This window comes from Molothrus aeneus, chromosome 7 (genome assembly GCF_037042795.1).
Source record: "Molothrus aeneus isolate 106 chromosome 7, BPBGC_Maene_1.0, whole genome shotgun sequence".
In the NCBI taxonomy this organism is placed as follows: Eukaryota; Metazoa; Chordata; class Aves; order Passeriformes; family Icteridae; genus Molothrus; species Molothrus aeneus.
In genome coordinates this window covers 20,698,504-20,713,800 of record NC_089652.1, presented here as the reverse complement: position 1 = coordinate 20,713,800, position 15,297 = coordinate 20,698,504, and the positions used below count along the sequence as shown (strand labels likewise).

General features: G+C 34.5%; 1 protein-coding gene across 4 annotated transcripts in view; it reads right to left on the bottom strand.

Moving 5' to 3' along the window:
• LOC136558822 (sodium channel protein type 2 subunit alpha-like) overlaps positions 1-15,297 on the bottom strand; it is a 66,031-nt gene that overhangs the window by 47,141 nt on the left and 3,593 nt on the right. For all 4 annotated transcript variants that reach the window (XM_066553550.1, XM_066553552.1, XM_066553549.1 and 1 more), the window contains exons 2-4: positions 9,885-10,147; positions 3,648-3,964; positions 42-159 (exon numbers count right to left, since the gene is read on the bottom strand). In XM_066553550.1, the coding sequence (XP_066409647.1) occupies positions 42-159; positions 3,648-3,914 (385 nt within the window). In that variant the 5' untranslated portion in view covers positions 3,915-3,964; positions 9,885-10,147. The remainder of the gene's footprint in view (positions 1-41; positions 160-3,647; positions 3,965-9,884; positions 10,148-15,297) is intronic.

Genomic DNA, 15,297 nt, shown 5'->3' with positions numbered 1-15,297 from the left:
AAATAGCAACACTTAAATCAACATTCAGAAAAAAGGATATGAATGTACCAAAATCTTGATAGCAATTTTTCTGATGGGATTAAAAGGAGTTAAAATATACAAGGCAGACGTGGCACTGAATCGGAAAATTGCTTTTCCTTTATTCAATACTATGAAAGTCTGCAAAAAAAAAAAGTAATACAAAAATTAAAATACGGTGTTGACTACATATATATCTTTACCTCCTACTAAAAATTTCCATTTACCACCTGAGAGGTACAAGTTCCATTCTAATGTCTACCTGTGGTATAAAAATAACTTATTTCTATTAATGCAATGGAGTAAGTCTTCCACAGCCAATTCTCAAATTTGCAAAATTTTCCAGCATGTGAACTAAATTATGATGTAATTAAAATTTATGGAAATTACAAAAAACAATACCACTTTATCAATAAAAGCAAAATGCAGGATTTTGCCACTAAAATATTTCAATTTTATTTCTTATGAAGTCTTTGATTACAGTGATTCAAATTTATCAAATGTATTCCACCTTGTGAGCAAACACAAACAAAATTAAAATAGCAAAAGGACAATGCCAGTTTGTACTTGGAACAAATACTTGACAGAATTATATACACACATATGTATAGTGATAAGGAGAAATTGTCATTACAAATCATTCACAATTTAAAAATTTGGTTTCACTTTCTATTTTAAATACTATTAATATCAATTATATGCATCTTCTAAAATATATATATGTAAAAAAATTAAAATTATTAATATATTGCCAGCTAACATAGTTCTGAGCAGTGTGAGACAGATGCCAGGGTTTGGCATCCTATGACAACAAAATTAAAAAAAAAAAATCTGGTTTTCTTGTTAACAATGTGCTCTTACTTTCCCTATATGTGAGCAGAAAATTTAACTAGTGATTATCTTTTAAAACGTGGTCCAATAAACCTATCGTTTGTGTTCAGTTTATTCTCTTTCTGTGGGCAGTCGTTGCCTAAGTGTATTTGTCTATGAATGAGGTTTACTTGCATCTTTGGTTCTGCTTGAAATTTCTTCAGGACATAACTATTCTTCATTCCTTTTGCTCTTCGTCGATGGTAATGGCTCTACTTTGTGTTAACATAATAGAGTCTTTGTTACACTCTCAGCAGAGCTATAAAGTATCACTGTTCTCCATGTTGATTTCCATTCTCTGTAAAAACTTGGCTGTGATCAGAAAAATTCTGCCCTCTCTGTGGCCTTTACTGCCTTGGACAGTAATCTCAGGGAAGGAAAGTAAACCACTCCACGGCAGGAAAGAAAATAGGTAAAGGAGTGTTGCTGGTGCCTGCTCACAGAAAAACCTCAAGCTAACACTGAGGGTGGCAGAGAAGGGACACACACTCCTTGGCATTTCTCCCTGCCCTAGAGTCCTTCACCCAGCTGGAAATGCTAGCAAGATGTTGCCTGTCCCAAGGTCACTGCTGCAGCTGAGCCTGAAGACAGACTAAATTCACATATGATTTCCTCTGCACTGACAAGTCAATGATTAAGGGTAGTTTCTACTATATACACCAGAGGAGGGATGACTAATTCCAGACCATGATTTAAAATGTCCATTTGTTTTCTGTTGAGCATAATTATACTGCTAGGTAATAGAAACACAGGTGTCACACACTTGTGACTAAAGATCCTACAGTTTACTAATTGTTCTCAGATACTAAGAAATCCATCATTAGTGTGAGCTTTTACACTTTTGTTCCAAAAAAATCTGACTACTTTTTCTGATCAATGGAGGTTAGAAACTATACTTCAGAACTTCTCAGGCTTTCTGAAACTTCACTTGTTCAGACAACTTTATCCCTGAACTTACTTATGCAACTTTATTCCTGAAGTTTTGCAGGTAGTCGACAAAAGGGTTTCGTACTGACATTATATTGTAAGAATTTCCATGGAACTGTTGTCATAACCCAAACCATATAAATTTAAATAACCCTTGGCAATGCTACTTCTTTGAACTTTAATTTCTTTACATTTACTTAATAATGTATTTACTTGTATTATCTACAGCATTGTTTATTTAACTTTGGCAACTGTTAGGTTTTGCAGTTACATATAGATTCTGCTTTATTTTCTGTTCCCATTAATGAGGCCATAATTTTTAAACCTGTTTTACAAACCAAAGGCAACCACAAATTTAGCCACAAAAGTGGCAGTATTATTTGCATCATTTTTTTCTAGCAAAAAAATGTTTCCTTGGAGTTTAAAGTATTTTATGCCTTGATTTTTTTATGGTGGCTCAAGATCAAATTTCTTATCTTGATGACAGCCTGGAAAGCTTCAAGCCATCAAGAGAGCAACTGTGTCCAGTTCTTTCTGTTTCAGAGAGGGAAAAGATAGTCCCAAGTACTTCTCCATAAAACACCTGCATTTTTTAATTTAGGGATGCTCATCTTCCTTCACTCTCCTCACCCACAACACTTTGCAGTCTATCAGAAACTGAGAGAACCTCTTCATGCTGCTAAAGGAGCACACAGAAATAAACAAGAGCATAGAGGAAAACTGGCTTTAACTGCCACCCGTACTTTCTCTAATCAATGCAGGACCTAAGGTACTTTTACTTGTTCCCAGGTTGGACTATTTCAGACCCTGGAGGATTTTAAAACAGACTACAACTAATCCCAGCTGTGGAAATATACTTGTTTTTTCCTTGTCTTTCTCTTAACTCAAATAACACCTGTCCGCTTCCAATTGTAAGCATCATTGCTACAAGACCAAAGCCCATACACTCTACTGCAGATCCTGACTTGTAAAAAGTCAAACTTTTTACTTGAATGGATCTGTTCGAACTACCTTTTCTATCTCTGAGTCCCTGATTTGGGGATCATGTGAAAAGGAAGATTGTGTATGTCTGTGCAAATTGGAAGGGAAAATGCACCTCTATTAGGAGTTTGCATATGTTGCATTCACACGTGTAACTTAGATACATTGCTTTAATTTCATAACTCTTTGCTCTGGTCTTTCTGTATGAAAACTCTTCAGAACACCAAAAATGTCTTTTTTTCAATTCATTCCTCAAAAACGAACTTTTCCATGGTCTTCTGGAGACTTCTAATTGACAGCTCTGCAGTAGAGATCTATCATAAAAAAACCAAGCACCTCAAGCAATAGTTTGCATTGTGGTAGTTTCATATGAGCCAACATTTACAGAATCTCTATATGCTACATGTATAGAGATAAAAATATTTAATATGTATGTTTGCATATGTTCTATAGCTATACAGAAACAAACAATATGGTTACAGTCCTCTATTTCACTAACTTGAGCGGATGCTATCTTGTTATCTACAACTATTTCCATTGCAAAACCAAGCTTAGAACATCTCTTTTGTCATATCCAGTCTTACTATTACATTGTAATAAAACAAATTCATTCTGTGCTCAAGTTCAGGCAAGATCAATGAAGACACATCTTCCTTACAATGAAGTAAATAGCAAGTAACTCAAGAGAATTTAAGCAGTCACAATATGGAAGAGCATAAATCAGTTCTGTTAAATAAAAGGATGGTTCTGGATATTTAGCAGATTGATAGTTCTAACCATCATATTTTGTGATTAAGCTTTTCTAGTGTATAAAGTTATATTCTATTTTGTGCAAAACTTAATTCACTCACTTTTTTATTGATATAATATGGGTCCAGGTCTTCCAAAGGTTCAGACACCATTCCTGGAGGTATGTCACCATAAATAAATGGCAGTGTCTTTCCTGCCTCCAAGTCACTGTTTGGTTTTGGACCATTTTCATCATCATCATCTGTATGTTCTTGCTTGGGCTTTTTAGATTTTTCTTCTGCAGAACGCTTTTCAATAGCTGCGAGAGAATCTCTAGTAAAATAGCGGAAGCTTTCAGGTCCAGGTGGTACCAGCAGTGCCTGTGCCATGTTTTCATCCTGCAAATTTAATTACTTTTAGCTTCTTGCATAAGAATCACCTATAAAAGAAAATTAAATAATTTAGGCAAGCTAGATTGTACCAATATGAAAAACCCCAACATTTGGTCAGAAACTCTTTCCAGGCTTAAATAGAAATAGAAGCAGCATATTTCAAGGCTGAATGGCAGTTAAAAGCAAATGCTCAGAATTTGTTTTGATATTTAATAAATTATTTTTCAGCTTTTTCCTGCTGATCCAGAAAAAGACATTTCTTTTTCTGCCCACAGATACTGCTTTGCCTGTGTCCTTGGACACTCCCACTTAGAGAAAATTGCTGATAAAAGTGTTTTAACAGTACAGCTTTTTTTTTTTTAAATGCAAGTATTAAAGCATGTTCTGTGAGATACTGCTGAAAATTGTAAACCGACATTCTACAACTTAATAAATTTTATCTCTCCATATTTTTTCAAGCATCAGTTATACAACTTTACAAACATCAATACTTTCATTAAACTAAAAGATTTTGCACAACTGGTTTGCACAAATGTTTAAATGACAGGAACTGAATTATGGGAGGAACAAGCATAATTCTTACTTACTGACACTTAACTGTGTTGAAGGCTAATATTAGATCCCAGAGCAGCTTAGGTTGCATTTATTGACTGTTAGCTGTGAATCAAAACCACAGGCCTTTTAAATAAACAGCATGTATAATTAAGGCTATATGGGAAGAGACGCTGCTTCTGATTCTTTGCAAGGCAAGTGTCATAGTACTATTTCAGACTGAAACTCATCCGAAACCTACGACTGGTTCACTGTGAATGGCTTTAGTACCAGTGGTGGATGATGCTGTTTTTCCCTGCTCTCTGCATTGAACTCTCTACTGTACAGCAGGTCTCTTTATGAAGTCCTGCAGTGCATCAACTGAAAGCAGTGTTATTTTTCACTCTTCCAAGTCCTTCTGCAGCAGGATCAGTTATTTAAAGTGATGTGCTGTACAGCATAGTTGAGAGGTTTGAATAGCTGGAGGGAGAGAATGGCAAAATGAAGGCAGATATGGTTAAAGAGTCCTGCCACCAGGGAATAAATTAAAGCCTTACTTGGTGTCTACTTTGAAACAGTTTACAGCATACTGTTGTAAAAATGTTAGTTATGAGAACTAATTTTAAGAGTGAGTTTCAATACTTAACTAATTTAATTATGTTTTCTGTTACATGAAGCCATGTAGCCTTTGCTGCATTACTTCATGGATGTGCAACATATGTATCCTGGAGGTGCCACATCTAAATTTGAATTGTAATATTCTGCTCATTTGCACTCATTCAATAGTCCTTCTCCTAAAGCTTCTTGCCTGTCTGAAGCAGTTTGTAGAAATCCACACACACAGAGATACACAAAGTGCTATGGTAATGATCTTATGAAATAAGATATGTGAAGGCTGAAGGGAATGTTAAAAGTGCTTGAAAAACCCAGAGTAAGAAACTAGAGGAGAGAAATAAAACAGCATACTCCTAAATCTGAATTACCAATCCAATGATTGGTAAGGACTCACGTTCCTATGCCACCTCAAGTCTAAATCTCCGGAGTGGGTTCACAACACAGCATCAGTGTGTATGATCAGCACTGAGGTCACTAAAATAATTCAGTCAGTAGATTATAGCACCAAGCAGATAAGTAATACAAGACCAGAACCAAGATATCTGACCATAAATTCAGAATTAAAATACTCTGTACTCTAGACACGAAGAAGAAAATTTCTCTAAAGGAATATCTGGAGAACTATGAGTTAATGTAATGTGCAGAATGAAAGACACCTTGGAGTGGCCATACAGATGCAATATAAAAGGAAAAAGTAAATTATAACATCAGCCAGAGTCTCCAGCATGCAACCTTATCATAGGTTTCTATGATGAAATTTCCACTACTATTTTTTTCTTTGTACAAGATGGATGCCCTTGCTAATCCCTTTTTAAAATTAATGTAACTCCCAATTAAAAGGATCCTAAACTCAAAATTGTCCCTTCTTTTTAGAATTAAAAGCACACTCATTTTCTGGATACAGTCCTTTGATTACTACTTTTGCTCATGCAGGATTAATGAACTATGAAGATGCCTGAGGTTTCTCCTTGGTCTTTCTGAATAATTCATTTATTTATTCCCCATTTTACAGGTCTGTGATTCAACTTGTCACTCTAGGTGCTTTTTCTATGAAACTAGTCTCAAAAGATGCATCCAAATCAAGTAATCAGTGTGTATTTCTTGTCTTTATAACGCAATGCATTTGTTTACTTTTCCACCATTAATAGTTACAGCTATGAATACTGTAACAAAATGCATTGTCCTCACTTAAAGGATATGCATTTGTATTTCTAGAAATCCATAAAGGAGCCAATGACTGACTGGGGAAAGTATTGGCAGACTTAGGGATTCACTGTATTTTTCAGGGAAAAAAACATACCCTAAAAAAAAGTTTTCCTGACGAGTTAAAAACATTACTTGAGACCTGCCTCCACTACTGTCTAGTGCAATTATATCTTTTCTTTGCTGCTGCTATTACACAAGAAGGTTTTTCCTATACTAAATATGCCCCAAGCATTTTAATTTAAGTTACAAAGCTTATCATAACAACACAGAAATATGTATCTGATTACAGTTTCTCTACATGCATTAATTTAATAGAACAATTAAACAGAAGTTGTGCTGTTGCCTGTACTGAGCCCTAAACAAGCTCTTTGCAATCCTTGATTCATAAACTGCTCATTTGTTAGTGATAGCTTCCCTCTCCTTCCTTCACTAGTTTTAAAATTGCTTGTTATCTGGTAAATAAACTGCCAAGACATGAATTATATTAGGCAGAATTCAGATATTCTGTATATGTAATAATTCAGAAAAACTGTCATTAAAAAAACAATTTTTAAAGAAAGAGTCTCAAAACTACATGTGGTCCAGGCCCCTCAGTACCTTCTGCTGATCAGCAAAGAGAGTTTCAAGTCTTTGAAATGCAATTCTGGTTTATATATCATATATGTAATGCTCTATAATTTAATACATTTCATTAGAAAAATGAAGTTCCCCTTTATTAAAGACATGCTTTTGCAATTTAGTTGTAATTGAGCATTGCATTCTGTAAGTCCTTCTCCAGTCTTCCTTCAGCCCCTACCTTTAAATAATAAGATGGAGCAATAAACAGTACATATATGTTTTTAATTTTATACATATTTCAGCTAGTTATATTGTGGACATATATATATGTCCCCATATATATATAACAGCTAGTTATCTGTGGATATGTAATATATATTCACAGATAACTTTAAATTTTATTTTTAATATAGTAATCTTCTCTTCATTTACAGAAGATGAGTTAGAAAGTAAGTAAAATATCTTTGCTAACAATGTCAAATTAATTTTTCTGTATCTCTGAAAAAGCCAGAAGAAGTGGCCTGAAGGTATCTATTTTTATGATCTCTTAAATAGGGCAAATGGTAAAAGTGAAAGTACCAAGAGAAGTACCAGGTAGATACCATGATTGTTTATTCAAATCTTCAGGTTATCTAACAGGTTATCTGCATTTTGCATGAAACTGCACATACACCCTTCAAGGTTTTCAAGGTGGAGAAATAGCAAATCTTGCTGGGGTTTTTTCCCTTTAAAGTACTGCCTGCTAAAACCTTGAAAAAGCTGACTACTGAGACTTTCATTCTATTAAAACTGTAACAGTTGATTAGGCTTGGAGCAAGTGCATGAATAGCAAATGGAATCTGTAAAATGATGACCAGCTATCCTAATTTTCTTATGCTAATCTTTTATTTGAGAAGCTGTAATTTGGAACTAGTATCTTCCCCTGTGCCAAGCCTTGCAACAACCTCTCAGATGCTAAAGCCTGGATTAAAAACTTTTCTCTAAATCACTAGTGTTAATAAGGGCAGCTGTCTCAATGGAAGCAAAGCTATTAGTCCAAATCAAAGGGTGGGTCTCCCAGAGTGGGACAGACAGAAACAGCAGGGCTATTGGCACCACCTCTAGCATCAGCTAGAAATTGCTTTCTGCTGTTTAGAAATTAAAAGTGTAGCTCTTATGTGCTGATACCAGAAAAATACCTCAACTCAAGCTCCTACTGTCCCGAGGAGGAAAGAGATACAAGAGAGCATATGCTGGGACAGACTGAAAAAATGAGTCATCTTAGCTCCCTCTCATAGTGTTTGGGACGTTGCTTTACAAAATTCAGGTATTGATTTTTCTGGAAGTGAAGGTAAATTACAGTTAAATTACTGTTCTCTGATCAAATTCCAAATCAGGAAATGCTTCCTTCAGTTTGTTCAAGAAAGAAAAGGATAGGTAAATATTAGTTTCTTGTGAGAAGAACTAAAATTAAATATTTTTATTGAAATTTTTCATGGCTTTTGTATACAGAGAATAATTTCATGAAGAAAAATGTGGTCTGAAATACTTTTTTAAGTTACAGATCATTATCTTTTCATAATTGACATTTACCATTGTTTACCATTTATCTTGGCATATTTACCCTATTTTTTACTGCTTTAAAATATTCTAGTAAAAAATGGAATGACAAAAAAGATCAAAAGAGACTCAAAATGTCACTGCTGTATTTCACAGTGGTAAATGCAATGCAATGCAGATTTCTTTGAGATATCCGAAGAGACATTCAGTTAAAATTAGCCGTGGGTCCTAAGGCAAGGAATACATGAAAGTTGGCTTCATAAAAATAGGTATTTCAAGGAAAGGAGTGATTTCCTCAAAGGTGAAAACAGCTTCAGAACTTAGCACCTGGTCAGAACCTGCCTCTTTAAACTCTAATCTAGTAATTAAAACTTTAACAATTTGTTTTTATAGGTCCTCCCTGATGAATACATAGGATTTGTTTTCCTTTTTTCCATTAAGTTCAACATTTATTATTGATCCATTGTGTAAATTTTTAGATTATAATTTATCTGTGGCAATGACTGTATTTGTATTTTGTATTTTTGTCTGTAATTTTGCAGTCAGCCTCAGTAGCCTATAGGCATTAGTGTTACATAACTATTCAAAATAAAAATAAAAAATAATTAAATCTATGCCAGGTGTTTATTAATAAAATTAATAAATACCAGAAGACAAAAATACTTGTTATGAGAATATGAAATCAATTAATATTCCTTAATAAAAGCTTGCTTTAAAATAATTTAGAATGGGGTGATTTAAAATAGGTGGAAACCTGGCAAAGAATAGTATATGTAGTAAAAGCTTCAATTGCTTCAGGGGTACTACATGCAATCTTATTTCATGTTCTCAGTAATGACTCTAAATTAGGTGTGAAAGTACATTAACTAAACCTTAAGAACCCCACCCTCAGCCAAAGAAAACACTTCCTGCGACCTCTCTCCAACATTTGCTTTTGAATTAATTAGTTCTTATTTCTTATCTTAGTTCTTAATAATCAAAAATTGATAGATTATGTAAAGGAATAAATCTGAATTCCTTTAGATACCTACCTGCAAGTTGTAGAACTCCCAAAATAAATTATCTGACCCATTTATCTTATAGATAAATTTGACCGAAACCTCTAGGAATTTTTTAAATGTAAGCCTGCCCTGTATTTTCTTTAACATCATGAGTTGCCTCTGAGAATGTGTGAAAAGAGATCAAGTGTCAATACTTGAAGTATTGGAGAAACCTGAAGAAGGACAATTGAAAACCATATGCAATTAAAGAGGAAGAGGAAGGGTCTTAGTCCATCAGTCTAATTGGAATATTTTACTCTAATCAACATTTTGCAAATACCTTCCAGCATCAGAGATCCTTAAATTCTAACGAAAAATAGATACGATATATTTAACACAAATTTCTATAGCTGAACCTCATAAAGGTGTTAATTTCATTTTCCCACTGGTATTTTAGTGAAGATATGTAGCAGAATATCAACTAGCCATTTTTGGCAGTGAAACATTACTTCTGGCAGAGAAGAAAAGACAGTCTTACCTTTATTTTTCTAAGAAATGCCAAATCTCAGAATTTAACCTCTGCATGTTTTGCTAATGTGAAAAGAAAAAGGCTGCATTTCTGCCAGAAAATGAATTGGCAAGGAAGGCTTCTCCTTGGGACCTGAAGTGTCTTCAAGACTGCAGTTCCTTCAAGACTTTCTCATTCTTTGTTCCTGTGTCCAAAGCTTCTCAAAAATTAATTACAGTAGACAAGGGTAAGTCTACATATTCAGATAGACATATTTTTCCAGCCTAAGAGCACTGAGAAGTAAGAAAAACAGGATTGAAAATTAGTTATGTCACAAAACCTAATACAGAACAAAAGTACTTTAAGAATATTCTTTAAGTGCGCATTTCAAAGACTCCACCTCATCTTTTACCTGCATGCTTTCAGTAAAAGGGAAAAATGGGCCTTGTTGGAATTACTGCATCACTAGAACAGTTTTTGGTAGACATGGGGTAAGACATGGTAGACGGTAGTTCCCAGACCAACAGGAGTGTTCTCACCTGTCATTTTGGGAACTGAACAGTGTATCATTACTCCCAATGGATTTACTGTCTTTAAGCAAGCATGGAAGTTAATTAATTCTATATTTGCATGAACATATGGGTACTTCTTCAAGTTATCTATTATAGAGATTGTTGGTACGAATGCTTTTCTTTGTGCAATAAAATTTTTCTTCCCTGCTAAGTAATATAATACCAGAAAAACACAGTATCTTCAGGTTCTTCAGTATAAATTATTTGCATCATTACAAGAGCTGACCAAAGGTTGGCCATGTGTTCTTCAGTCTTTAATAATCTGGGTATCCAGTTCATTAAATTTAAAGTGTCTACTTACATCTTACACATATTCGTCTTCAGCCATTGAGATTCAGATGAGCTGTCTTTAAGACATTTATTGTCATTTAGATATGTCATCTAGATATACCTCTGGCTTTTTTTTTACTGTTTTATATTGTTATTTTGCTTTTACTCCTAGAGAAGAAAAGAAGAACACATCCCTCTCTTTTAGGTCTCTGCTCTTGTGAAAGCAGCTCTTAATAATACTTTTCTCCAAATACAGTGAGCATGAACAGCCACAGTAGAAACTCTGTAGATAAAATAAAGAAAATCTGAGTAGACACAGATCAGGTCAGAGAGAACACAAAAGGTGGGAAAACAAAAAGTGAAAGCTTTCTTTTAGATCACTGCTTCTTTTACTCTTAAAGACAGAGGATCTCCAAGTACTTCAAGTACAGAGAAAATATTTCAAAAACTAACCTAGAATTTTTCTGGTACTATTTCCTATCAATCTAGAATTGCATTTTCCCAAATATACAATAAGTGTTAACATAATTAGAGCTTCCATTGTTTAATAATGTAACATAAACTCATTCCAATGATGGCTAAGAGCAAATTCTCTCAATGCCTTGGTCATTTTGAGTGAAGCACTGATTCAGCACATTTTGCTGTGGTGAGTCACTGCTGGAGAGGCTCCACTGAAGACATCTGAAAGCTGTGTCTCAAGAACTGACCTCAGGGAATCATGACTCTGCCACCATTGATACTTATCCACCAACACATATTTTACACTGAATGCAGCTTTCCCTAGGGGTACAGACAGGACTTCCCAATCCCTTTGACTATTGGGTGCATCTGGATTCTGCCTCTCAAGCAGCACTGTGGCTGAAATTTGATCTCATGGTCAGATACAACAAAATGTTTAAGTGTTTCTGCTCACAAGTTTCAAAATAATATGTAAGAGATTCTAGAGGTTCCTAATAAAAGAACAATCACTAATACTAAACATTCATAAGGCATTTATTTTCAAAAAAGGGAGTGTAACTTCTCTCCAGTTATAAAATATCTGCCAGTTTGCAAAATGCTGAGGAATTCATTTTTAATGTGAGAATTATTAATAACACTAGAAGAGCAGGTAATTTCAACAAATCGGTATTTTGAATTAAAGCACAAGTCAGTGAACCCTTTTTCACATGTGACCCCAACCTTGTCTCTACCTCTATGCATCATGGTTATACTGTACTAATAAGTGGTAGTTACAGCAAAACTTCCAAGAAGAATCATGGGTAAAATCTCAGGCCTAGTCAGAAGTGATTCCTGATTGACAAATTACATAGATTCTTTCATGTAGGGCTCCTTCCTGAACTCTTCTGCATATATAGCACAAGCATATAATCTAAAACTGGTTAGAATATGTTTCAAATTCTGAGACATAACATTACTTCAAAGAATGTTTCAAACTATATCCTCATGCTCTTTAGCTCCCAATGTAATGATAAACTGGAAAAGAAAGAAATGGGGTTATTCAAAATGAGATTTTGCTATAAAGATCATTATAGGACAATACGCCAGTGATGATGTCCCAATAAAACTTCAGTGAGCAATATCTAAATACATCACAATATTGACTTTGCTGTATAAAAGAAATAGAAAGCTCTGTTTGTAAAGTAGTATTCTTTTCTAAATTTTTTTAGGGAATCTTACAAAAATGCACTTGCAACAGAAAACATTGTTTATGAATTTCAGAAAAAAGAAACAAACTAAACTAGGAAAATTAATTGAATTGGTAAGAACCATGCAGCTGAAACACTTGCTTTCCTAGTCTTACTATGCTGCAGAAACAAGTCAATAAAAAATATGAAAGAATAAACTTCGTATAAAACAAGATTAATGAACTGTATTTGGAATTTGACAGTTGTCTAGGAAACCAAAGGGGAAAAATTGGAACTTCTGTTTGAGAGGCTCACACAGAGTCCTTGGCTGAATATGATCATTACTATACCAGGAAGAAAACACACATAAAGTCAACATGAAAATAGAGTGCTTTATACCCAAGGTTTAATACAGCATATGAAAGATGCACATGGATTTCTCCAAGGCATTTATTCAGGTGTCATGGAACTGTCTAATAAAATATAATCAAGCCTTAATTCTGGAATGTTTTCCAAATGGAGTATGGAAGCATGACTTACATCTAGTCTCTACCTGCATGTAACAAATCTAAAGGTGCAAAGCCTGTAAGTTACAAGTTCTACCATCTCTCTAAAAGTTCTCTCTTATAATGTTGAAATTTCAATATATTAAAAAATAGTATACTAATTAGAGGCCTATAGCTCTAAGTGATATGTGCTATGGAATGACAGCTAGTGCTGTAGCAGGTACTAGAATTCTAGTACTCTACCTATTATAATACTAACTAAACAAATTGATTTGTAGGAAATACATGTCAAGTAACTTAAAATGGTGTTAGCAAAATCCTTTCAGGAAGACTCCTTTAATGCTCAGTTACACCTTCACTCAGTAGGTAAGACATTCCTTCATAATACTGGTTGAATTTTATTTATATTGATTTTGGTCAGAACTTTTGTCTCAGGTCAGAGACAAAAGTGCCTTCATGCAAGCATTTTGGCTTTAAATATCAGTGACAGGCTTTTCTTTAGACATTTCATTTAAATGACAGTAAACATTAGGACTGCCCTCCTTCAGTTCAATCTGACCTTGGACTCTTGGGACCTTTTGAAATTGCCTACTTATTTCAGTCATCAATTTTACACCACTCAGATATTAAAATATCGTTACTGATTGCCTTTCTAACCGTAAAGTCTAGTACTTTTGCCTTCTTCTTGTCACAAACAAAGTTTTGAAGATTATTGAGCTATTAAGTAAGAATAAACATAAAGAATTTTTTTTTAATGATTCAAAGCTGTTTGTGATGAGGGAAATTTATTTTGCTCCTTGATAAGGTGCAAGAGTGTAAGTTAGGTGTATACCTTCACTCATCATTTAGAAGTGCCCTCTATGTAATGTAAAAGTTATCACACATCTTAGATGCAGAGCATTATTTTTCTTAAAGTGTGCTTTTCAATGGAATATCTACTGAAAATAAGAATAATTTTCTATCTGTCTATCCCTGAGTGCCACTGTGAAGTTAGGTCAACTTTGCTAAAATATATAGGGAGCCTTCATTCCTTTGGCTTAATATCCTAAGTTTGTAGTCTAGCAGTTTTATCCTTACTATTTAGCCACTGCACAAGAACACATGCATTCAAAAGTAAATGTTCTTGATAGTAATAATTGTGGAGAAATTCATGGAATTTAAGGAAGTCAAGTTGGTAACATGTTAATTGCATCTGAGAAAAAAAGCCTGCATTTTTAGGTGGGACACAGATGAATACACATTCAGGTTTCCAAGACTGTCACACATATATCTCAAATATTTATAAAAAGGGATAAAAATATTTTTGTATCAGAGTCTTGTTACAGTTACACAGTTGTCCTCTGTCACTGGCTTTTGAGAAGGCAATGAGAGTTGTTTGTCAAGAAAGCACATTCATATAACATCTGAAAACTTTGTGTTTGGACGTATTTAAAACTGGACCAAGAAATTTAGATTCCTATGAGTATATTTTTAACCAACACAAATTTGGAATTCCTTAGTGTGTCCAAACATTAAAAGATAGTACAATAATGCTTAAGAAAGGACAGAGTTTTCAGGATATGCAAATCTAGGCAGGCAAGAAATGGGAACATGTGGCCCCAAATTCAGGCTACATGGACTAAAAAAATTTCTGCTTCTATTCCCAGACTACCAGGCAGTGAAAGGACATAATTTATGAGAAATGGTGACAGACTTTCCCTTCATTAATACAGTAGCCAGGCCACACAGTGCTATGTTGCCCTACATAAAAGGATCTATTTTTCCTGTGAACATTTCATTTCCTCGTTTACTTTTTCATCTGCATTTCTATAATGATTTGAACACAAACTTCCAACTTTCTAGAATCCTATATAATCATACATAATAATATTTTATGGTTAAGCAGATAAAGGAAGTTTCTTGCTTCACATTGTTCTTAAAATAAATTATGCTAAAAGATCATGAACGTTGATCCTCTCCACACTGAAAAGGAGGGCTTTAAAATTAAATAAGCAACATCTAATTTAGGTATAAATAATCTATAAATGGAAATTTCCTGCAATGTATACTTATCCCAAGATCCTCCTGTTGTGTGGTTACAATGGGTATGTATGGTAAAGGAGATCACAGAACCAGTAGTCCTGATGCTCATCCCAGCCATTTTCCTTTATGGAATCTGTGATATCCTCTCAGATTTACCAGTGTGCCTCATTGCATTCATTGAGGAAATCTTGTAGAGAAATGTGAGGATGTGCCTGACGTGTCTCACGGACAGGGAGTCAGCTGTCTGTTCTCCTCAGCTGATCTATACACACACACAGTAACTTCAGCACCTGTGAAACTGCAGCCCTGCTGAGCAGGTACATCATCTGTGCAATTGATACATCTGGCATGTGCCAGATCCATGCATATGGACTATACACTCACTATATGCATATTCAAAATGGGACCATATGATAAGGGTATATGACATCCACAACTTTGACCCAAA